This window comes from Nansenia antarctica (assembly GCF_963989245.1).
Source record: "Nansenia antarctica genome assembly, chromosome: 7".
Classification (NCBI taxonomy): domain Eukaryota; kingdom Metazoa; phylum Chordata; class Actinopteri; order Argentiniformes; family Microstomatidae; genus Nansenia; species Nansenia antarctica.
In genome coordinates this window covers 57,332,208-57,357,959 of record NC_137677.1, presented here as the reverse complement: position 1 = coordinate 57,357,959, position 25,752 = coordinate 57,332,208, and the positions used below count along the sequence as shown (strand labels likewise).

At 44.5% G+C, this 25,752-nt stretch overlaps 1 protein-coding gene across 5 annotated transcripts in view; it reads right to left on the bottom strand.

Annotated features, from left to right (window-relative positions):
• The window catches only part of kalrna (kalirin RhoGEF kinase a), a gene marked incomplete at both ends in the record, with an annotated part of 159,815 nt that overhangs the window by 9,255 nt on the left and 124,808 nt on the right, over positions 1 to 25,752 (bottom strand). For 2 of the 5 annotated variants that reach the window (XM_080535636.1, XM_080535637.1), the window contains 15 exons: positions 299 to 531; positions 832 to 1,003; positions 1,457 to 1,642; positions 2,562 to 2,639; positions 2,749 to 2,799; positions 2,912 to 3,004; positions 3,105 to 3,191; positions 3,351 to 3,420; positions 3,600 to 3,703; positions 4,307 to 4,373; positions 4,734 to 4,849; positions 5,686 to 5,781; positions 6,483 to 6,623; positions 7,916 to 8,184; positions 20,349 to 20,595. In XM_080535636.1, coding sequence (XP_080391762.1) covers positions 299 to 531; positions 832 to 1,003; positions 1,457 to 1,642; positions 2,562 to 2,639; positions 2,749 to 2,799; positions 2,912 to 3,004; positions 3,105 to 3,191; positions 3,351 to 3,420; positions 3,600 to 3,703; positions 4,307 to 4,373; positions 4,734 to 4,849; positions 5,686 to 5,781; positions 6,483 to 6,623; positions 7,916 to 8,184; positions 20,349 to 20,595 — 2,010 coding nt within the window. Of the gene's footprint in view, positions 1 to 298; positions 532 to 831; positions 1,004 to 1,456; positions 1,643 to 2,561; positions 2,640 to 2,748; positions 2,800 to 2,911; positions 3,005 to 3,104; positions 3,192 to 3,350; positions 3,421 to 3,599; positions 3,704 to 4,306; positions 4,374 to 4,733; positions 4,850 to 5,685; positions 5,782 to 6,482; positions 6,627 to 7,915; positions 8,185 to 20,348; positions 20,596 to 25,752 lie in introns of all 5 variants that reach the window. The other 3 variants (XM_080535635.1, XM_080535638.1, XM_080535639.1) reach the window with 3 other exon arrangements.

The window sequence follows — 25,752 nt, the reverse complement described above, 5'->3', positions numbered from 1 at the left end:
GTTCAAAAAGTAAGGCCCTTAGAGAGAGACTTCAGTAGTTCTTGAAGTAAACACAAGGCATCTTGTCGAAATGCAGTAAAACTCTGCCAGCAACAGAACCTAACAATAGCCTAGCCCTAGATTCACACCTGCGGCTCTCCAACCCCCTTCTGCAGTGCTATAGTTCTGTCATGGAAGGACTGAGCCCTGCTTGTTTTCTCACCAGTGGGACAAGACTGGACTAGATTCAACTGGACTGGACTTGGGCTGAACTGGGCTGAACCTGGACTAGAACTGGGCTGGAACTTGACGGACTCACCCTGGGGGCATCGTAGCGTTCGCCGTGTTTCTGGGGGTCAAAGCAGGGGCTGCCGTTCGAGGTAGATTGCTTGAGGGGAGTGGCGGTCCGTCCCGAGAGTGGGGGCTTCTCGGCTCCAACAGAGGAGGAGGAGTGGGGTCTGCTGTTGGAATGGGGGGGTCGGCCAGATGCGTTTCTGGTGAGGGAGTGAGAACTGCCCTTTTCCTTCTGGTACTCTATTGGAGATTGTAATGCTGTGGAGATAGTCCAGGACAAACACTTAGGAAACAGTTATAAAAGAACAAATGTGTGTGCTCTAAATTATGAATTATTAGATGTAAAAAAACACATTATTATTATTATTATTATTGAATAACATTACTAAATGTCAAACTCAATTCCTGGAGGGCCAATGTGTCTATATCAAAACATATCAGATGTGTGTTAGGCTAAAGCAAAAACACGCACATCAGCCCAACTCTGGATTAAAGTTTCAGGCCCATAGAGTTTTGAACTGATACTGATACTATTAGGACATCAGAGCTATCTCTCACCGGACAGGAAGTTGCTCTGGGCGTCGAGCACCTCGTTGATGCGTTGAACCCAGACCTGCTTGATGTCAATGTTGGCCGCCTGCAGTGTGAAACGGTCCGACGAGCCGCGACACGTCATCACAAACTTACAGGGGTCGTTGTCCACCTGCTCCTCCAGCCCCAAGTAGCTGACCTGGTCACATACAGTCAACACACGCATGGTAAAGCCTCTATAAACACTGCACAATCCATCATCCATGTAAAGCACTAGCCACATTGTCCTGAGCCCAAGTATTTCAACACGTTTAATCTTGATCAGAACGATTCCAGATTCTTTTGTGATATCCCGGATCAGATCTATTTATTTTAGTAGTATTGTGGAACATCAGCCAGCTCGAACTGATCCTGGATAAACTGGACCTGGGCCCAGTTGTTAAAAACCTTTAGTCTGGATCAGTATGATCCTGATTCTTTTTTGCTATCCATGATCAAATTGAGCTGGCTGATTTCCCCATATGACTCAAGATCTGATCCTGGGTAGCAAAAAATAACAGATCTGGGATCATTCTGATCCAGATTAAACGTTTTGAAATAACTGGGCCCCTGGAGATATCAGACGGGACATCTTAGGCAGGATTGACTGTACCTTGATGCTCTTCTTGAACTGGTAGCCTGGCGTGGACGAGCCCTTACGGAGGAGTTCGCTGAAGATGACGATCTGCTCGAAGAGGAAGACCCTGCGCTCCTTGCTGCGGGTGAGCACCCCCGGGTCCTGCTCTGTCACAAAGAAGGTCTCCTGCTGCAGCAGTTTGCCCTGGCTCGTCAGCTTCCCCTGGTTAGGCAAAATAAATACAAATACATAACTCCTCACTAATACATCTCAAATAAATACCAGAAATACGTAACACAAACAGGACGCAAACCCGACAAAAAAGGTACGGTGCTAGGTGACAAAACAGTACAGGTCACAGTACGGTACACACTCAGAAAAAAAAATCCTTAAAAGGTTAGTTAATTACACTGACAGGAGTGTTCAACTTTCTCTCTTTTTTTCCACAGCTTGCCCCCGAGAGAGTGACAAAGCCCTAACAGTATGTAGGTCAGCCATGTCCCTGTCTATCAACACTAGAGAATAACGCCGTTATGCAGAGTCAGCCCCTCTGGCCTGTCTGTCAACACACAGCGGTATACCATCAACTCCTTCTCTCCACACTGGCTTATGAAACCAACAGCCCACGCTTGTCTCGATTATCAGACCATAAGCAAACAGTCGGGTTCAATTTTCTCACTCTAACGCCAAGCTCGGTAAGGGGAGCCTTATCTTAGAGATTAGAGATTTAATTTAGTTGACTTTTACTACGCTCATGGAAGAGTGAACATTACAACCATGCCCTGACAAGTCATGACCTTTGTGAGTTAAACAACCATATACAGTACATGTTATAGTCCCATACTATCTATCATTCTAATGGACTAAGAGAGGGAAGGTCATAAGAGTACGGTGTGGTGTTGATTGACAATTCTGAAATGTAGAGCTAAAAGTGGTCAAGAAAACTCCAGTGCACTTAGCATGGTACCTTGGAGCCTTAAAAACTCCAGTGCACTTAGCTATACTAAAGGTAATGTAATCTAGGTCCTGATAAGTAGTGCTACTTGCATGGTACCTCATAGCCTTAAAAACACCAGTGCACTTAGCTATACTAAATGTAATGTAATCTGGTTCTTGATAAGTAGTGCTACTTGCACGGTACCTCATAACCTTGTAGTCTGCCCAGATCCATCATGTCATTGCAGAGCTTGGGGACCTGGGACATTATGCCAAACGCTTTCTGTAGAACCAAAAGGAGCATTGCTTTAGCACTGATCAAGACATAGTCATAATGATGGATAGCTGTGCATGATACAATTACAGATGGATTCATGACTTGTTTTTGTTACCTCAATCTCTTGGCAATCAATTCCGGCCTTGGAACTATACTTCAGGAAGTCCTGAAAAAAAAGACAAGAGAGAGTCTTCAACTTCAAATGATTTGCGGGTAAATATGCACAGTATATACTTGCATTTATTGCATATAATGAACATCCTAGGAGTTCAACTCACCTTTAGGAGTAGCTGATACTTGGTAATTCTCTGAATTGGTTTTATGAGAAAATCACTTATACCCAGTCTTGAGCTTGTCTCTTGCTGTATGCTCTATGGAACAGTAATGAAAGAAGAAAATACATTTAGAATCAGAATGGCCAATGTACCATTACTGTTCTAGTAATGAAAATAATCATGTTGAGTGGCTCACCTCGAAGAAGGTGTCATACTCAGCGACGATGAACTCAGACTTGGGCTTGTTTTGACAGTAAACTACATACATGTGCAGTCGCCTCTCCTGTAACCCAACAACCACAGCATTAGTGATGCACACTAGCTCATCATCATCAACAACATCATCATCATCATCACCCTCATGTAGAATAATGCTCTTTGAACATGTTGTTGCAGGATTGCATCAGAACAGTACAGGTCCCCCCCGTCCCCACCGACGTACATGTTTAATGAAAAGTTCCGGAAGGTGCTCCTGGTCTTCCAGACATTTCTCCAGCTCACCCACAAAGAAACTGTAGGGGGGACACATTCTCACATTACTCAACGTGACGGGCAATGAAAAGAAAATCTTAATGCTTCATAGCTCAGTGGATTAGTAATGCATTTGATCTTTAAGACTTATAGTAAACCTTATCAGAACATATTTATTAGATCAAATGTGACACAGTAAATTCCCCCAGTTCAAACGTACTCTCGATGCCAGTCGTAGATCTGGTGAATGTTTCCAAAGACGATCTTGTCTTTTCCTTTCATATCTTCCGGGATTCCTCTCTCCTCCATCTTCTTCATGAACCCCTATAAGGTAAAAAACATCAGACAATATTAAGGTCACGGACGTTATTCATAACACAGGGTCGTCATAAAACATCACCAGCAACTGATCATACGGACTATTAAACATAATACATAAATACACTTTTCACAATGTATGACTATCATTACTAACAATATTAACCACTAATAGCACTAAATATGGCTGTGCACATAATATATATATATATCATTATTATTATTCATCAATCATTATTATATATATATATTATATAATATATCACATAACACTGATCCATATTCATATAGTGATTGTGCAGAGTGCTGTACACTAGCTGGTAAGAGCTGTGTTCTCTGTGACTTTGGCTGTGACACAAATACCAGAAGGACACAATGCAAATAGGACAACACGAGGAAACACAGAGTTGAGTGATCTATGCGCTCTAAAACCAGAGCCATGCCGGGGGGGGGGGCAATGTATGTAAAGTTCTGTCAGATAGAAATAGCATATAGTCTAGAACAAATATTCTTCTTCTGTAAGTCCTTTCTCTGAGCACCCCAGAATGCGCACACACCCAAGAAAAAGTAGAATGATAAAAGAGGAAGAAGGGGGTTAATGAAATTCACCTCCACTACGATGCCCAGGTCCTTGACATAGTCCCTCTCTGTCTGGACCAACTCGTTGAGAACAGACCTGAGGAGGAGGAGGAGGACAGGGTGTGTGTTCAGCAACCACAATACACGCCGGAGGCATCCGCTTCATGAGGCGACCTCAAAACACACAGGTGTCGTATTTTCTCGGCAGTATCAAAGCCATCTTGTGGATGTGTATGTAGGCGTATGTAAAAGTTCAAGAGGAAGTTCACTACTGATATATATTATAATATATGCCATTTAGCTGACGCTTTTATCCAAAGCGACTTACATTGCAGTGAACGCATAATTTTTTTCAGTATATATGGTCCCAGCTGGGAATCGAAACCACAACCAAAGCTTTGTTTAGCGCCATGCTCTACCAACTGAGATGACAGAGGGTCAAGTGTACGGCTCTTACATGCGTCCTCGCAAAGCTTTGGCCTGCTGCTCCAGTTCAACGTTCCTGGCCAGGGATGGGCTCTGCTCCGGGGGTGTCAAGGTGGTAAAGCTGGGGTATGCTCCAGGCTCTAGGGTCTAACACAGGAAAGAGGACAAGGTCAGGGGTCGGGAGGCACCAGGTCAGCACACATACGCACGCACGCACGCACGCAAATGAAAAGGGAAGTGGGGACTTTTGGAAACAGATGGGATCTAAATTTAGAAGCAGAGGCACTGAATGACTCAATACATTGTTTGGTAATTTCTTGGAAATGGGTACATGTGCAACAGGTTGAAGGAGAGTGTTGTTGAGCCATCAACATAACAGAAGAGTTGATCAGGACATCATGATTGAATCAGCCTTACAATGAAGCTACTGAGCGGTGGATTATCTCAAACCACATGATCTCGTAACTGTACACAGTACCATCTGATTTGTATCATACACGTTCACAGTACAGAAGATCACTGCTAGTCTGCTAACATGACATCGACTGTATGATCTGATTTGTATCATACACGTTCACAGTACAGAAGATCACTGCTAGTCTGCTAACATGACATCGACTGTATGATCATGGTAACTAAGTTAACTAAGACTGCCACTGCTGTGACATTCGCATTAATGACCTTGGTAATGCGGAAATTAGAAAAGTGGAGTTGAAGAAGAAGAATAAGAAGAGGGGGTTATTATAGAAAGTCACCGTTATCAGTGCAGACATTTTTACCTGCTGCACCACTGCGCAATGCCTTTGATAGCTGCTGCTGCCGCTTATTACAGTATTATAATATGACACACTTATCATCACAATGGACTTATTATCTGGATACACTTTAAAGGGCAAACAAATCTATGTTAGAGAAAAAAATTCTGTCCTTTACTGACCAGTGTATCTTTTTTTTCTTCCTTTGCCATGCAGCTTCAGACTTACCATCTTAGTTTTGACCAATTTTTCTATAGCACTGACAAGCTCTGCAGCGCTGGGGACGTCTGCTGAAGCCTGACGCGCGCTAAGCAGTGACGAAGACTGCAAGGCACGGTTAAAGAAGGAAGGGTGTGTGTTAGCAGCAGGGAGGAGAGGACGAGGAGGAAGAGGAAGAGGAAGAGGAAGAGGGAAGAGAAAGACAAAGGTATTTATTAGAAAAGCGCTCCAGAGGATCTTTGGGGTGAGTAGCGACAAAAGGCAAACTTTTGTGGTAAAAAAATAGCAGGTGCCATTAAAAGCAGTTGCAGATGAGTGTGTGTGTGTGCATGTGTGCGTGTGAGCGTGCGTCAGGTCACAGTGGCTCTTCCGACCCGAAAACCAGCCCAGCGCAGGTAAAGCCAGAGAAGTGAGAGCACAGTGAGAAAGTGATTCAGTTGTAAAGCCAGATTCTGTTAGTGGCGGCAGCTCCTTCTGTTAGTGACATGGTCCACAGTACGGTACAGGCAGGGGAGGGAGCGAGGGTGGACACCTTATATGAGCCTGTGCTTAAGGACAGGGCCGATGTGTCTGAGACCAAGGTGCTTGAAGTCTTAATAGAGACCGGAGAAAAAAAACGAACTCGAGATGGACTCCCAGGTATAACGTTGGCTTTTACATGGTGAGAGTCTGAAGGGGGTAGGGAGGGGTAAAAAGTGTACCTTGCAGTGGCGTGTAAGAGGCATGGCCATACCTTTCTCGTTTACAAAAAAAAATATATAGACTCGGACCTGAACACAACAGGACATAAGAGCCCCCCTCTCTACCTTCTCATCCTGAGACGAGGGGTTCTTGATGATCTCCATGGGGGGGGGCAGCGGAGTGTGGCTGTCGTCCTCCGGCTCTTCCTCACCGCCACTCTGCATTCCCGAGGAGGACTTGGACAGCGTGCCTTCTTTCCTGCATCTCTGTAACTAAAAGAGAGAGGGAGAGGGGGGGGGGGGGAAGAGAGAGAGAGAGAGAGAGAGAGAGAGAGAGAGAGAGAGAGAGAGAGAGAGAGAGAGAGAGAGAGAGAGAGAGAGAGAGAGAGAGAGAAGAGGGCGCAGAGCAGGAGTTAATATGAGTCATTGTTCCCCTCCGAGTTCACTGAGGCTCCCGGAGTTCCACAGTAGCTCTTTTGTGACACCATCACACTGGGTGTCACACACACGGCCACCACGGGCAGGAAGTCACAGCCAGGCTAGGCACAACTGATCCGACCCGGATGGTAACAGATACTTCTGCTGTGGCCGTTTACGGGGCTCTTTATAATGGGAGTGCGGTAGAGAGCGAGAACAAGGAAGCTAGTTTTCCCCATGTCTGCAGTCAAATCATGAATGCATAATTTAGAATGTGGTGAATGAAAGAGGTCCTCTCGCATGTACAGTCGTGGTATGTTATGTCTTCCTGGAGGCCTCTCTAATGCGATCCATGAACTGGACTACTTATTGAATATATCGCTAATTGATGATAGTTGAAAAAGACGTTTTTGTCTGGATCAGATAGACTCCCACAGACTACAAACATTTCAGCTTTCTCATCATTTTGAGATGATGCCGAACATAACCATGTTAATGAGGACATATGTTCTTTCTTGCTGGTTCAGCAGGAGTGGTTAATTTAAAACGAATGACTGTTAAAGAGGCTTAATTACAACTCCCTTGTTCAGCCTGAAACTGCTGAAGCAATCAAAGCTCCTACACTCCCATGACAGAAATATCCTAGTTAATCATGACTTATGAAAAACCATTACAGCTTTCAGCTGCACGACCCATGGCTATGGGGTAAATGCAGATTTTTTTATACCATAATACGTTAAACTGTGTTCCTCTATGGGAAGGTTGAGTTTTAAAAGATAAGCTATCAGTATGTGAAGCAATGTTCATGGTTGGATCACATTGGTTGGGAGAGATCCTCTGGCAGGATGTCAGTATAATAAGAACAGGATGCTGCTGGAACCATAACAAACGGGGGCTAATCATGAGCTCACTCGTACAGCCTGGACTGCATTATCAATTGCAATTCTAAGACTCAACATCCAGTCAATTCTACTACGACTAGACGAGCGTGAAAGAACCAGAATTCTAGCAATGTCTCACAACATTCTACTTTAAGCTTGTCCCCTGCAGGGCCAGTTGACAGAGAAGTCCCTCAGGGACCAATCAGAACGGAGGAGACATGTTCCACTTTGGAGGAGAACAGCGAAGAGGACGCTTGTTACCTCGTCTGCACTCTCGTCCTGCAGGGCGCTCTCAGGCGGGCCCAGGTCGATGCTCTTGCGTCCGTCCCTCTTCTTGTGCTTGTTAGGGAACTTCTTGACGCCGCTGCCGTGGCTGAGGCGCCGCACGGGGCTGGTCAGCCACTTCTTCAGGGTGTTGCCCGAGCGCTTGGGTCCCGGGGAGCTGGACTGGATGGAGCTCAGGGAGGCCTGGGGTTGGAGGTTGGCCACTGAGTCGGTCTTCGCCTCCGGACCGCTGACCGAATAGTTTTCTGGGAAGAGAGAAAAAAATTCGAAATCCAAACTTTATTCAAAGTGTGTCGAACAATTGTGAAAAAAGCCTTTTTCAAGTCATGTATTTTAAGCTGTATTTATCCAGGGAAACACACTGAGGCAGAGGTCTGTTTTGCAGGTGCGTCCTGTTTACAGTACAAATATGATTTGCAAAACCACATAAAAACACATTGGGAAGAGATGCATTTTTTTCCTGAGGCTCACAACCTTTGATTCATTATTACAGCCTCTCTGATTTATCAACTCATAAATACACTTTTTATTGTAGTGGGTTGATATAAATGTAGTGCTTTTAACCATGTATTGTGAACACGTAATGAGACGTGCATGTGCTTGTATGTGCCTGATTAGGATTGCCTGTATGTTGCTGACAACAAACAAGAGTTCCTTGAGGAGAAACTGTTATTTTAACTTGAATTCCAAGTCTCAAGCTGGGTGACATCCTCCCTATTTGGTGTAAACACACCTCATATTCCGGAATAGGGAATGCAGACATGGCCCACCGTTTATAGCTTTATGAACCTTAATGAATGATTAATATGACAATCTTCATAGCAAAGCACATGTTTGATTGCTCTGATTGTCACAGACACTCTCCTTGTTATTGTACACACAAACTCTACAAACAGGCTGTGTTCCAAAATACTAGCAGTTTATTCAACATGTTTGTTTAGAGTGATGCAATACACCTGCAATATTATGTATGAATAATAACAATAATGCTAATTGTTTGTGTCTCATGTAAACAAGGCACACGGAAATAGTTAATACAAGCCCTTGGATATATTGTTTGTTAAAGTTAAGTGGAGTAGAGTGCAACATTTCTAATAATGTACAGTATGACTTAGTTTTTTTGTATCCATCCTATATTCCCGCTAACCCCTCTGGGATGTTGTGGGTGTTGTTGCATCCAGACTAGGGTGCCAGATCGTGATGAGACCAAAGCTTCCTGAATTATCTCTCTGGCCAACTTTCCAAGCAGAACAGTGCAGCACCAGACCTTATAAAGTCAACAGCACCTTACAGCTTTGTTTGGGCCTAACCTTGGCGTGTCTCCTCTTTCCTCTCTCCCACCTAAGAGAGAAAGAGACTCATTTTCGGCAGCTAAATGATGATGTCTTTGTGATGAAGCAAGCATTGGCTAACAAGCTATACATTGGCTAATCATGTTTTCGTTCCAGCCCAACACTAGCTCACCTGATTCGACTTGCTTATCGAGAGCTTGATTGAGGACCGCAACTATTACCTCACACATGTTTGTACACACACGCACACGCACGCACGCACACACGCGCGCACACACGCACACGCACATGCACACGCACACACACACACACACACACACACACACACACACACACACACACACACACTTCCATGAAGGGGAGAATAGAATAGAGACCATCCAGTGAGATCTGAAACAGCCTCCTCGTGAAAGGAAACATTTGGCCAAGCCATTGAGATGAAACGGAGAGATATGTTTGTGCTCTAGTGGGGGGCTGGCCCCTTGTTGACAAGGCAGGCAGGTCAGTCGGATGTAAAAAAAAAAAAGCTGACACAGTCCATGCTATTCAAATCCCCCATGCAAGGTATTATTATCACTGTGTCAGGGAGGGAGCGATGTGCCGTTTTTTCTCAGCCCCATTGTGGAAACAAAAGAGGGAGGATAAACACACATAACCCACTCTGTAGAACGTGCATAATCTCTTCCATACTGTAGGTCCCTCTTACATTTGAACCATTTAGCAGACTCTTTTATGCAAAGCGACGTACAATTAGACATTACAGGGACAGTTTCCCTGGAGTAACTTAGGGCTAAGTGCCTTTCTCAAGGGCACACTAGGGGTGGTGTTCCCAGGTGGGATTTGAACTCATGACCTTCTGATCACCAGTCCAACTCACTTCATCGTAGTCTGCATTAAAAGCATCCGATTGGAGATAAGTGGAACATCCCATTACAGTGTTATCGAATTACGCTGGCCCCAAACATGTTCATGTCTTAGATACCCTATATGTGAACTTATAGTATTAACGATTCTTGCGACAGGCAGACAATGTGGTCAGTGTACCTTAACAAAAAGTTGTTGTTCCTGTGGTCAGTGTGTCATGTGGTGTTACACTAGAACTCAATTAGCTGGAAACACATTAGCTAAATGGCATATATAGAAATAGAACCACACTGGTAAGCTAAGAGCTTCCTCTGTAAGCTATAAGGAACTTGCACCTATAGACAAGAACTCAAAGCAGGAACCTGTATTGATTCAATCTACGCTTCCTCCTCGGCATCAACTTCACTGTGAGAGATGAAGAGAGAGAGAGAGTGCGCTGTAGCTCGCCCCTGTTGCTGACCGGCTGGTTCTGCTCTGTGCTGCCGGGTTGACTCATTACAGGGAAGTGACCTTGTACTGAGTCATGTGGACGATCTACTCTAGTTAGAGATTGTGAACTACCGTAGAGCAGCACACTGCACGGCCATATCAGAACACACCACAATCTCTCCCTGTAGGGTTGGTAAACAGGGAGAGAGAGGGGGGGAGGGAGAGAGAGAGAGAGAGAGAGAGTGAAGGAACGGGACCTTTCACGGAGGTGACCCGCTGCCTCTCCATGTGGAATGAACTGATGAAACGACCCTTTGATAACATGAACACTGCTCTTCGCAGAACTCCTCCATGGGCCTTTTGTCTGAGAGCTCTCTCACACAGGGGTTCCATGGGACATGGGTGTAGCCTACCCTGACAGCCATGACCGTGGCCCAGTATTTCCAAAACTTGTAATCTGTTTCAGATGGATCCAGAGTCTGTTTTTTTGCTATCCAGGATCAGATGGAGCTGGCTGATTTCTCCCCTATACGACTCCAAATCAGCCGGATAGATCTGATCCCGGATTAAAGGTTTGTAAATACTGGGCCCTGCTGACTGTGAAGCCTTAGAGCTACTTATAGTTTACTTGTACTGTTGGAAATAAAGGCTACCATTATATAATGTTTTATCTTCAATGATATCTTTGGTGTCATATTTGGTGTTGGCTGTGTGGGAGTTGGAGTTGTGGCATGGCGACGCCACGCAAAGCACTTTGAGACAGACCCCTGGCGTACTGCTCGGGCTAGCTGACGACAGCGAGACCTTCTCGAGCGAACGCTGGAAAACAAGTGGCTCTACCGAATGCGCCATTAGCCACCGCTCTGTGTACATAATAGTCCACGTGCTTCCCCCATAAGCGCCTTCGGTTCCCATCTTGCCAGCTTAATGGCCAGGCTAAGACAGGGATCATATTCTCGTTCTTCACTGTGCTGTCTCTCAGGCTTTGGCTGAATCAGCATATTAGATAAACACCTATTTTTTTACTATAAACAAAATGAGCACCACCAGAAATGATGTAGTAATGACCACCATAGCTACATACAATTAGGAGGGGATTAAAGTGCAGTAAGTCAGACATTAGGGTTATGCTATAGTCTTCTTCTTCCATTCAAAGCTAATGTGAAATCATGTCGTGTAAATATCCATGTCATCTTTCTGAGGGTAAATGCAGTGTTTCCCCAGAGGAGTTTGTGAGACTCAGTGTAACAGATCTTTCATGTTATTATGAGAAGTGTGCAAATATTTTCGGTTGGTTATGAAACTGTGGCAGGCTGCAAGATAATTAATGGGAACACTGAAATGTTAATGTTAATGAATGGCAACACTGAAATGTTGTAGTTTAGACCTATATCATTACTGCAATTGATTTTTTTGGGGGGTGAAAATGTCCCTTACCATATGGTTGCCACAATATTATACCAAACATCAATAAGTTATGTCTGTGGCAGTGTCACTACTGTGCCAGGTCAAATGGCCTTCCATTTAAAAACGCTTGTGTGAGCTGTGGCGTGGTGTAAACAGAGTATCATATTTCTGTGTCAACCAACTGTGATTACATTTTTGGATAGAGTCCACACTGATACAATGAAAACCTGTAGAATGACCTTGACTGGTTTCACCCACATCAGCTTCAGAATGCTGAAAAGAGTAAAAAAAAACACACACAAAAAAACACAAGACATAACTATTAATAGCAAAGAATTCCCGGAAAGTGTGTGGTGTCCCGAAATGTCTTGGACTGCACTGATTGGAACTGAGCCATAAATCCCAACAGCCAGGGAGACAGGTATTGTAGCAGGCACAGCAGTTGGAGGGGCTGAGTGGTAAAAATGCCTGGGATGTTTTCTGTTGAGGACCCCTGGTGGCCTAGCAACTCCGCTGAGAGGCCGGTCAGGCAGTCTCCACATCAGTGCACACGACTTAGGAGTGGAAGTGGAGGAGGAGGAGGAGGAGGAGGAGAGGAAGAGGAGAGAGAGAGAAAGACAGAGGAGGAAGGGGAATGAGAGGAAGGGGAGTAGGGGAATAGAGTAGAAGAAGGGAGCGCTTTACAAATGAAGAGGGAGAAGAAGATGAGGAAGAGGAGGAGGAGGAGGAGGGAGGACAAAGAGAAGGATGAGAAGGAGGACTAGATCACTTACAGGTTTCCAGTTGGGCCACTCACACCTCAGCAGGCACCAGGCTGAATCTGAGCCCCCAGAAGTATTCTCTCTGAATGTACCTGATTCACCACTCTCCAGCCACATGAGAACAATGGCCCACATTGAGGTCTAACAACACACTTCTTCACATCTCCACACTCATTCTCATGTCTGTCTCTCTTTTTGAGAAAAAAAAAAGTGCACGTCAATAACACCTTTCTTCCAAATACCTGCGGAGAAGTTCTGAGAGATGGAGTAACACAGGGTCTTTGTATTTAACCTCCACCTGAATAATTATACACTGTGCCATGTCCCTCTAGGTGGGAGCGAACAGTCATTCATGGTTCTTAATTAAAGGCAAGACGAGTCTCGGGGCCCTATGAATGGTGTCTATTCAGAAACTAGGGTGAATTAAGACTTAAAAGCGTCGGCGAGGACTCTCTCAGTGTTACACATTGCCTGGTCACACAGGTTTTTACACAATTTGCATGTCTGCTTCAATGTGCAGAACATGTCAATCATACGTTTTTTAGTTTCAGGAAGTTCCAGAAGATAGGAAAGGATTATACTTTCGTATATTATGGAACTTCCTGAAACTAAATGACCGAACTACTTATGACTGATATGTTCTGTTGTTAGTAATGGAATAAATCAGCCGGGGACTTTGATCACTGGGTTCACCATAAGGTGATTGATGTGTCTACTTGACAGTAAATCTGGCTGAAAGGAAAACAGGGTTATCCTGCTTTTCTTTAAAAGGTTATTACAGTAAGGCTGTGGTCAATTCCTTCCAGTCAGTGATATGGCAATGACACAAAAAAATCTGGAATGATGACATTGCATGCATTCTAACACATGAGTTGTTTCAATTCTCCCTCTAACCTCCGAGTGTGGCTCCTCTACAGCGAGTCAGTAGCAGGAACTGCCCCTAATGTCTTAATGACAACAACAACAACAACAACAACAACAACAACAACAACAACAACGACCGCTAATAACCACAACATGGAAATACAAAGAGGAAAATATTCCCTATTAGTTAGCAGGTAGGGCAACTATTACAGAGAGAAAGAGAGAGAGAGCAGAGGCACCCCTATCCACAAGCAGGCAAGCCCTCCCTAAAGTTCGCCCCCCCTAAGAGTCGTCATCATCAAAGGGAACTTGGTGTAATTCTTTAGATGAAAGGGGGATTTGTGGCTAATTTGGTCTTCAAAGACCGTAGCCGTGTACCGAAGCTCTCCTCAAAAAGAAAGTAGGTTAGAGAGAGGAAAAGGAAATCAAATTGTTTATGATATGTTATGCTGTGGCTTACTTTTGGAGTGGCGATAAATATTGAATAACATTCAGTCTGAATATAGAAAAATCAAACGGAATACATATGTGCGTTACAAAAGCTGGATTTCACATCACAGCCGTCAAGCCTCCAGTTCTTCATGAACAACTGACTACTGGTATCCTCAGTACAGTTATTCAGAATTCATACACATATTCATACGTCGGGTCTGTGAGAAGTTCTGAGAACAGAACAGAACGGTTTGTGACTGACTGAGAGTATTGAGCACTCTGGCTCAGTTCCCCAGTGAGCATCTCATAGAGTGCTTCACCCTCTGAAGGAGAGAGAGAAAAACTGCTTTGTGTTTTCAGTCACAGCTCAAACCACAGACTCTCCTCCACCTCTCCATGAGCACAGCAGCACTATGACGGGGGCAGAGCTCTCTCTCTCCACGTTAAGTGTCCATGTTTGTTGCGATCTCTCTTATCAATCATTGCAAAAGATACTTCCTGGGTTAATGGATAATGAGGAGTACTTAGGGTGGCATTAGAGGTGGACCGGGCAGGAACGTGGCCTCTGTGGTCTTTAAAAGACAATGACGCACTAAGCCCTGGTCAACAGAAAACACACACAAGGAAAGAAAATGAAAGCTAAACAAAAAAAATGATAAACAAATGATAGTCTCTAGCGTTCCATCATGAGTGACAGTGCAGCATTGTCCCACATAGTTGACTGACTCACAGAGAGCCATATGACAGAGGACACACAGTGTAATCAACATCTACATATCCTCTGTGGAGAGTGTCACTTTTAGAGACAGTACTGACTACTGTTCAAACAGTTCAGGGAGGAACAGTAAACACCTTGACCTTCCAAAGAAGTACACACAGTAAAGACTGACAATGTCATGCAATGTTCACTAGGAGTGGATACGGATGGCTGTTTTTTTTAACAATGTCAACCAGCTTATGCCAAATCCGATACAAGCAATACCTGACCCCTGTGTCCTAAAAACGATGGCTCAATAATCGGAGCGCTTTGATGAGAAAACTCATCAAACTGCTGTGGGAAAGGGAACATCCACACCCATCAGAACCTGTTCTCCATTCCTGTGTCGGGAACGTCTGGCAGGACCGCACACACACACACACACACACACACACGCATACGCATACGCACACGCACACACACACACACACACACACACACACACACACGTCCACACGCATACCTCTGAACTATACGCACCTGTCACAGGGTAGCAGCAACAGCAGCACCTTGACAGGATCCAACCACAACAAGCACGGCAATATCTCCCTCTTTTCATCCTGCACCAGCAGCTAGAAGCTCATGGCTCCAGTAGACGAACACACGGGGAGACCGAGAGAGAGAGATAAGACCATAGATCCACATACCCAGGCTACACGCCACTGCTCTGAGTTGAGCCTACCCCACCACTCAAGAGAGGGGAGGGACAGGGAGAGAGGGAAGGGAGGGGAGGGGCGCCCTACACTCTCTCTGATTCACTGAGTGCGGATTACACAAACCAGACTTTTGTTACACGTCCCTTTGACAAAAGACACTACTAATTTTGTACTCGCAAACAAAAGTACCGGTACAACACTCATTGTTGTTTACATAGCTTGTTATTGCCATAGGCACTCTTATCTGCCTACCAGCAGTTTGATAATCATAAGGCTAGGAGTGGGAGTACTGTCCAAAGTCATATTGAGTACATTCCTCATAAGTTGATAAGAGCAACGTTATTACCACGGATGAAAGCAAAGAGCTGTCTTCAGACACAAAGCAACCGACCAGCCGAAAGGCTTGCCTCCACTGAAATACCCTTTATCTTAAATAAATTATAAATAAATACCCTTTATTTGTAGAGCAACTTTCATACATAAAATGCAGCTCAAAGTGCTTTACAAGAACAAATAAATACAACAGCATAGATGGAAAATAAAACCAATTAGTAGAAATACATTTAATAAGATAAATAAAAGAATCACCGGTTTATAGTGATCATTTTATAGCACGCCAAAGGTTACACTGCCAAGTAAGTAACAACTCCTGGAGAGAGGAACCAATTAAAAGTCTTAGTTACGACAACATATTTATGTTAAAAGGTGCACTGATCACCTTCTCTACTACTGTAAATACCAAAGACCAACGTAGAGCAGATAGAATGCTTAGCATTTCCTGACAGAGGATGAGCGAATGATAGCTAGAACATGCATTCCTTTACATTCCCCAAAGTCAAAGTCAAGTTTCCTGGTCTCAGACTCTAACACTTCCTCATTCATCAATACTGGGGTAGGCATTATAGAAATGTGATTTCATTAAGGATAACCATTCATTTATTTATTCATTCAGGTACTCTAAGCCATTGCAAAACGAATTATCTAACTCTCTCTAAAATAGCGATCAGAACGGACTCGTGAACAAACAAAGCTCTAGCCTCGTTTCCCCCTGGTCATCTTCAAACACCCTTGGACTAGTCCGTGGACGTGGTGGTCCATCTGGAGGTAAGTTACTCAGTGTGCCTCGGCCTAGAGCGCTGACCCGGTCTCTCTCGCTCTGTCTCTGTCTCAGAATCCCCTACAGAGGCCTGAGACACCTGCCACATAGCCCAGATAAACTAAACGGCACAACTCCAGCTCCATATACCTGCAGTGTCCCAGTTCTGGGCTCAGGCAAAGGCACTTTGGCTGTTTGAAACAACAATGGCCTTATTTATATATTTTTCTAGAGTCACAGTCCCTGAACTAGTTAGTAACAGACTTCTATCTGTAATAGAATAGAATAGAACAGTAATAGAACAGAATTGGAGGGAAAATAGGTGGTGATGGGGGGGGGGGGGGGGGGGGCTATCCATAGTTCTTCGTACTAAGAATAGCATGGGCCCCCTGCACACTTGATGAAACTGGCACATTTGTTGTGTTCATATTTCCATATTGCACGGCTGGCGACATACTACGGGGCTCTTCGATTTGCATAGGCTGTGGAAAGACAATGCCGGCTCTTTCTGTGAGGCGAGTCGTATCCTGCGGAATATGGAGTGAAGGCAAATGATCTGATCCCCTGTACAAAGAGGAGCCAATGTGTGAGCTGTGTGAACTAACTGTGTCTAACTGAGCAGTAAACAGAAAACAGCTATTAAAAAGAGACAGCCAAGCATGACTCACCTCTTGTTTGAGTGGCCTAAATAACAACCCTATAGGTGACTTTGAACATACGTGTATGGTGCTGTATACAAGGGCTAAGTGTGAACATTTACAGGAACCTAACATTAACAATTATTTACAGATATGAGACACGTTAGTTTTAAATAATTACATTGATCTTGCATGGCTTCGATCGTCTTCGCCTACATCTTCAAGATTGACAGCGGCACAAAAGGAATAAAGAACTCGCACGCAAGGCAAGGTGCTGACTAACAAAATATAACCCGAAACTTCAAGAGGTCAAGAGATCTAATCGCGGTGACGCGTTTTTTTTTTGTTTCGGTTCACTAGAGTTAGGGGTGACTTTCATGTCAGTGCACTTGTCAGAAGCTGGTGGAGGCCAGTACATCAGAGGACTGGCTCGTTGTAATGTATGGAATGGAATGAATGGAATGAGGAATGGTATCGAACACACACAAGCCCTGATTCCATTTCATGCCTTACAACGTCTGTATTTGATACTATTCCTCTTTCCATTCCATGCATTACAATGAGCCCGTCCTCCCATGTACGCCTCCACCAGCCTCCCCTATTGCTGATACACTCTGGGGCAGCTTCTGTAGTATGTAGACATAGGTCATGTGATTTTGGAGAAACATCCGCCTCATCAAAGAACGGTATGTCACTCAGGGAGGTGGTGGAGGTCATCTAGCTGACGAGGCGACAAGAGAGAGCTTTGTGTGGGCTAAGCCAATCCTCAAAATGTAAGAGATGATACAGGAAAATGATCACATGGAGATCCACAGGGTCACAAGAAAGGGTGTGTGTGTGTGTGTGTGTGTGTGGGCGTGTGGGCGTGAGTGTGCATGTGTAATAGAGTTCATATCAGGTGAGGCTAGTGCAGGAATCAGACACAGATTACATGGAGTAAATATTGAGACAGTCTATTGTTCTATGATTTCGAAAAAAGCAACGATTTGGGAATGTACGATTTTGGGAACGTACCCATCATACAACATGTACACTGTGGCTGGGAACCGTGTAGCAAAACCTCAGCCAGCCACCTCCCCATAAACAAATCCTATTCTCTCTAAAACAAAGAGTCATTGCCAACTGCTAGCATGCACATTTTTTTTTAATCGAGGAAACTGATGGGGAGGAGGAAGTAGGATTTTCAAGGTTACGGGCCTGCGAGCATCTAGGGAACATGTATTTTCAGTAAGATATCATTTTATAGCATGTCAAATGCTCAAGTATGTAATAAAGTGAGGACACAGGAGGCTATATATAAGATAGTGAAGTGGTTCAGCGAGAGAGCAGCTACTGCTCAGAATGAAAAATGGCAAAAATCCTAATAGGTTACAGGCCATGTTCTACAGTTACAGTGTTTACACTACACACTGTCAAATTAGGCCAACCGCAACAATCGGGTTTGTAATTACATAACTTGCAATGCTTGATATCAGCTACATTCAGAATAACCATGGAACTTGTTCAAAGTAATAAAAGTGTGAAATGGAAAGTGCTCTGCTAATGTAATTATGTTCCCTCAGACAGTGGGGTTGTGTGAGTGTCCCACTCAAACCAATGCAAATAAAATGACCCCTTTCTGTGTTCTGCCTGCAGTTGTAAGTAGGAGGTGCAGGAAGTAATCTCAGGCTAAGAACCTTCTGGAAGGGATGTTTTAGAGTCCTAATTCACAAAAAAAGGAAATGAGTTAAGGAGTCAAAGGGGACAACAACAAGAGGTCCATCCAAAACCCACAGTGGCAGCTGACAATAGCCGGTGATTTCACGACATGGACTCAAACATGAGAACACACACAAGCTGTCAAAGTGGTCAACAACAGCATAATCAACCAGCATTAGTGCTAATTCTAACTTCTTATAAAGCAAACCCCATGTTCTGTTACTAAGGGGTTGCCATTCATGTGCTTGGCTTAACGAGAATGAATGGCTACCATTGTTGTGTTCAATATGACACATATGAACATATGACCCTAACTTCAATATACTCTGGAGAGTTCTGTGGTCAGTTGCTCTGCCTATACAGTGACATAGTTCAGTTAAAACAGTGCATTTTGAGTCAATTGGGCAATTAACTCAATGTTGACAGCAGCTTTCATCAAGACATTAAAGAAATGTACTTGAAGCCTTACCTCAAACCTTAATGCCTTCACAACTTAATGTTCTCTGTTGTTCATGTGGTCCATGCTCAACTTTAGATCAAAACTCAGGACCCAGTATTTACTACTTGTTTTACAACTCAATTTGCCAGATAAAAAGGAATCCGGATTATTCTGATCTAGATTAACATTTTTGTAATACTGGGCCCTGATACCATTAAGGTTATTTTAGAGTGAGGGGTCATTACAACTAGAGAAGGAGCTTCAGGGCCAGATACAGCTCTGATAGCAATGAAGCAAGCAGCCAACATACAGTATTTAAAGATTGGCTACAATTAGCCAAATAATGTACTCGAGGACAATACAACATTCCACATATGGGGCTTTATACACTTAGGTTCTCCTGTGTCAAACCTTCTTCCAGTGCTAACGTCAACCAACTGCTCCCTCTAGAGGTAAGACCACAAATTGTTTCATTATGGATTTTCAAAAAGGTCTGTTGCTGTTCTGAAAAGACACTTCTAAAAACAGAATATAGAACACCAATACCATGGACCTTTATGCAAATTCTATTCAGCCAAATGAATACAAAACGATTAAGATAAGGTGATTAAGATAAAAATCAGGTGTTCTAATCTATGATAGCCTAAAACAATAGAGGCAGATGAGATTTGTCCTCATTTCGACCCCGATTTTACAGGCAGCGCTGTCTGGCTCTACCAGATTATGTCTGTCCGAAATCTCTCACATTAACGAATACAAAACACAGGGATCTATGCTGCTCTAAATACACAATTAAATTAAATGTCCTTTACCTAGACTTTAGACTCCCTAGACAAGCTGTGGGAACCATACACGAAGAACATGTAGGATATAATACTTTATACAAAGTGGAGGAAAGTTTTGTTTTTGTTTTGTTTTTGATTCAATCCGAAATTGATGCAAGTTGTGTGTGTCTATGTTTGTGAACTTTGTTATTGTATGTTTCTCTTTCTTTGTCTTTTGTTATTTTGTCTTTGATGTTGGTATATAAAAATGATAATACAAATATTGTAAAAAAAAGAAAGAAAGTCCTTTACCTTTCCCGGAGGGGAAGAAGCACTCCATCTCCACGCTGCTGCGGGAGTGAGAGACGCAGAGGGCGCTGCTGGGGACCAGACCCTCCTGGGGGGGGCTGCGGTCGGTGGTACGCACCAGACACCAGCCGGGCCTGTCGCTGGGCCTCTCCAGCAGCTCCACCGTCTGACCCGTCTGGATGCTGAGCTCGCTGGAACAACCCGCCGCGAAGTCCACCAGCACCACCGTCAGCTCACAGCCTCCGGAGAGCTGATTGATGGAGAGAGAGAGAGAGTGGGAGAGAGAGAGAGAGAGGGAGAGGGGAGAAGAGAGGTAAAAGATATGAAGAATATAGTGAATATCAACTTGAGTTGAGTCCCATTCTGTGAACAAGGCGGGGTCTCTCTCCAAAACATCAAGGAGAGAAAAGGAAGGGAGGGAGTGTCCTAGCTCAGACAGTATTAGGTTCCTATGCAGTCTAATTCCTGTGGGGCTGGGTGGGAGGAATGATCAGATATTAGACCGGGCCTATGCAACTGGATCTAATAGAGGACCATGCCTTTTGCGGAATTGATGTGGATCAGGCCGATGTCCATGACTTGTTAGAAAATGCTTCATACATAGCAGCAGGTGTGTGTACACACAGTTTATGGAAGACAGTGTCATATCCCATTGCTTGTACAATCTCATTCCCAACGATACTTGAGTCTCAGAAATCCAAGTAGCCTATTCAGCAAATCCCATCAAGATAGAACACTGTCATCTAAGGCAGTGCCACAGTCGGAAGGTTGCTTAATCCCAGCTACCGGCATCCCTTTGCTGACCCTAATCCCAACACCTACGGTACAGTCATGAAGGCATGCACCAAATATCACCATTGCCACACAATTGGTTTCCATCCTAAGCTCATTCCCAGTATCAGAGCTTAGTGTCTGAACGGTTAGTCATGTCATCATAAATACACACCAAATGACTCAACTGGGAGAGGTACAGTATAATACTAGATGATTATAATGAGCTGTAGTAATAAACCGACCGACATTCCTCCTAGTGGGCTTGAGATATGACACTGTGAGTAGAGGAAATCGTTGTCACGCCAGTATGATAGATGACACTCGTAAATGACTGCAGTCATCTGGTGATGAGGACATCACTGCTGTGCTTTGGTTATTAATGCTCTCTGGCCCGAGTGAGATTACTCTGGTTTCATCATCATCATCATCATCATCATCATCAATCGTTAGTCAGCAAATCAACCCAGGAGACGGGAATATGATCCATCCTCATTCTGTCACTTAGTGTAAACTCGGCACTCTTTCATCTGATGAATGTGTGTGTGTGTGTGTGTGTGTGTCTCTCGTGTGTGTCGTGTGTGTGTGTGTGTGTGTGCGTGTGCGTGTGCGCGTGTGAGTAACAGGTGCATGGGTGTCTGTGAGTAAGGTAGAGAGAGTGCAAGTGTGTGTCTAATATGGCGTGAAATATCCCATCTGGAGCAGAGAGAACCAACAGCGACCAATGAGGGAGCGATCTAGGACACACACAGGTTGGCTCTCGTGTTACCTCCTCTGTTTGTGTTCTCTAAGGGGTGGGTGTTCCAGACTGCTTAGTTCTATAGTCACACAACCTCTTTCTCAACCGTAAAAAACATTGAGACACACAGTCATTTACCGAATCACCACACCCAGTTTGAATAAAAGTGTTTTCGGGCTGTGTTCAATTCAGGTCAACTCACTCACTCTCTCACCAGCAGAACTCACACTTGATAAAGCACGCTCTCCTCAGGGAGTTGTTCATACAAGAGAATAACAGAACACTCCCACCTCAGGCTCCTGTGAGCACACTCCATGCTCCAAAGCTGGCAAACAGGCAGACAGAGGGAGCTCTCTCCCCCCCTCTCTCCCTCCCCTCTATCTCTCTCTCTCCCCCCCTTTCTCTCTCTCTCTCTCTCTCTCCCTCCCTCTCTCCCCCCCTCTCTCTCTCTCTCGTTCCCTCCCTCTCTCTCTCCCCCCTCCCACCCTCCCTCCCACCCTCCCTCCCTCGATGCACATGAAGGAAACACATTTTCCTTGTGTTGACAACAACACACTTCAGGGAAAAGGACTGATGTCCTCTGTAGTGAAGACTTGCTGAGGCCCATGGCTACACTAATGTAATGAAGAAGTCCATGCCTTACACTGGGCCCATGTGGGGGAGTGCACAAGTGTAAACTTCATGGGGAGGGGGGTAGAGAATTGGGATACAGTAAGAATCGAGTAAAACCACATGTTGTGGTTTAGAGCTGGGAGTCCCCTATCACAGATGGGGGTCCAGCGGTTTGATAAATGATCCTCAGGTCAGGCCCCTCCTTACTGGAACAATTACACAGGACCCCCCGACCCGCCTCCTCCTTGCTCCAGTAGGAGATATAACACAGATCACCCACAGCGTTCTGGAAGCATCCGGTGGCTGTTGTACACTCACAGCATTGTTTTCTCCCCGACTATTCCCCCGTGCCTGACCACTGAGCCTGTGTGGCGTTTCACAAAGATCACTCTGAGACTGTTCACAATGAACATGGATACGGTCAAAAGACTGTTTTACAGCAACAGCAACAAATACACTTTGTCTTAGACTTCACAAGCAATGGTCAAAAAGAAATCCATTGACTGCTCCTCCTGAGACTTCTACTGCCCCCCAGCACTGCGTCCCCTGAAGACACCCGCTTTTTCCCATTTACTGTGTCCCCTAAAACTTCTATTGCCCCCCTTGTACCGTTTCTCTGTTTCTCCAGTGTCTATATAATAATAACAACGTTTTTTTTAGAAGATGGTGATAGAAGTAGATTTTTCCTTCTAGCACAGAGACTGCCAATGGCCCCCCGGGCCTGAGCTGGATTATTCTTCCTGCTACGACTGGTGGATTGATGATTCACTTGCTTAGTCAAATGTATTGAGCGTAAGTCGCTTTGGAATAAGGCGTCTGCTAAATGCCAAAAATGTAAATGTAAATGTAAACTCCAATGATTAACTCGCGTTGGACTGTAAAATCTGACGCGTATCACTTAGTTCTTTCATCACAAAGAACTTTCCCAATTTGACTCATTGATAAGGCCAACTGATAAGGGTCATGACTCACATCTAAGTGCTACCACTGAGAGTGTGACTGTTTGTATATGGCCCTTCACACCCTGAGAATAGCAGGGAAAGGTGCACGGCACCAGCCAACACCCCTGAAGGACTGGTGAGTCAACTCTGTGAGGTGCATAGTTGGCCATCTGATCCCAACTGGACAGGACATGCCTTCGTCTCAAAACAATGTCTGGCTCGCATCTGAGAGGATTAATAATGGTGCGTAAGCAAAATGGTTGCTACGGCAGCTTCATTCTGCTCTCTGATAGGACAGAGGAAACATCAGCCTATTGCTTTAGGCCTACTACCTATCCAATTCTCTCAGGTCTACCGAAGTAGACTTTCTACCGAGTTCCATCTAGTGCACTTTTGGGATTCAGGGGGCGGCGTCCCTCAGGGCTCAACCCTGTGAGGTGCATGGTTGGCCATCTGGTCCCAGCTGTGGAATCCATCAGGGTTTGGCGTCTCGGTCCAGCCTCTCCTCTTCCTGCCCACCTGCTACCATTTACTACCCCTGAGATGATGTCATCTGTGTTAATCAGCCATGTCGGCTTCGGCCACACCTCCAGAGACATGCCGTAAGAACATACCCTGTATCATGTAGTGTATTGTAAGTCACTTTGTATAAAAGCTAAATGGCATATATTATTATCATCATCGTATATTTCCCCTGAGAGGGGGCAAGCAGGGGATACGTTATATGAATGGTGTTCATAAGATCCATGTGTGGTGGATATGAGAAATGGTGATAACCTTGTTGGTAGAGAGCTTGTAGGAGGAGGCGATATTTCATCCGCCAGAACAACTTACAGTGCACGTGTCTGAACCTGAACATCTGGGCCATCTGGAACATTCTCAGTCAAGTAGATAAAAAAAAAAACGGTGTTTGAAACGGAACCGTCCTGACAACAAACAGCCATTGAAGAACGGCTTGTTTCTCCAGAGATAAATACAAGTTAAATTACACGATTGTCTGTACCGGTATTCATTATGTGGCGAGCTCCTGGAAACAGCTTTGGAAAGCATCATCAATTCATGTTTTATGCTGGAGAGCACTTACGATATCCACATGATTAACTCTGGCCAATTACGTCTAGTGTTACAACTGGCTGTAAATCAGTTTAATTAACGTGAAATATTATTGGAGCCTGGCAGCAAAGGGGAGGGCAGCAGGGTGCTTAAATAAAACAGCACAAGGACAGATTAATGTGATTTTCTTATTTTTGCCAACTAACAAAAAAACAACAACATTCAATTGCAGTTAGAGAATCTGACTGTGAAAATAAACATTGTATAGGTTAATTATACCGGTCAATTAAGACCGTTTTGATGGCATAGAGGGATAAATGGCTGTTAATGGGGTACAAATTAAGTTCCTTCATTAACCTCTCCAGCCGTCTGGGACAATAGACCCATATTATGGCATGGGAACAACACTCATCAATCAATGTGGGTTAAGTCTGGGGGTTAAGTCTGGGGGTGTCAGTGACGAGTCCTCCAGAACAATATGGGTGTGCCATACCACTTCCTCCACAGTAAACTGGAACATGGTTAAAGCAAAGCCTTGCCGAGGGGGATATGTCTCTGTCTGTGACCACACAGTAGTAAGATTCCAACACCAACGCAGTTGGCCGCATATGAAGTAAATTGCATATGTACAAAGGAAAATATTCCTGACTGGGCAAAGTGGCAAAGTGGAGGGTCCACTCTCTGAACTTTACTCACGAATAACTGGGAACTGGGAACATCTATTTGTGGAAGAGCCATATATACTTGGGACACTGACTTCCCCATTTGTTCTTAAGAAAGAACAAAACATTTGATGCCAAGTCAAACCATAAACACAGGACTCTCCAAATGCTAGCCAGATGCTTGCTTAAGTTTCGCCACTTGCGTCCAGCCTAAACAGTACATGTCATGACATTGGCTGTTGTGATGCAAATAGGAATGAGGGGGGAGAGAGAGACAGGGAGAGAGACAGAGACAGAGAAAGATAGAGAGAGACAGAGAGCGAGCGAGCAAAAAAGAGAGAGAGAGAGAGAGAGAGAGAGAGAGAGAGAGAGAGAGAGGGGGAGAGAGACAGAGACACACAGAGAGAGAGAGAGAGAGAGAGAGAGAGAGAGAGAGAGAGAGAGAGAGAGGGAGAGAGAGAGAGAGAGACAGAGACAGAGAGAGACAGAGACAGAGAGAGAGACTGGATCCAAACAGCAGTTTCCAGTGTGGCTGTCAGAGTTGTCTACGAGGAACAGGAAGTGGTAACGTGTCTGAGTTTCCAGGGCTGGGTTATTATGTGTACTATTGTACCAAGTCCAGGTCCAAG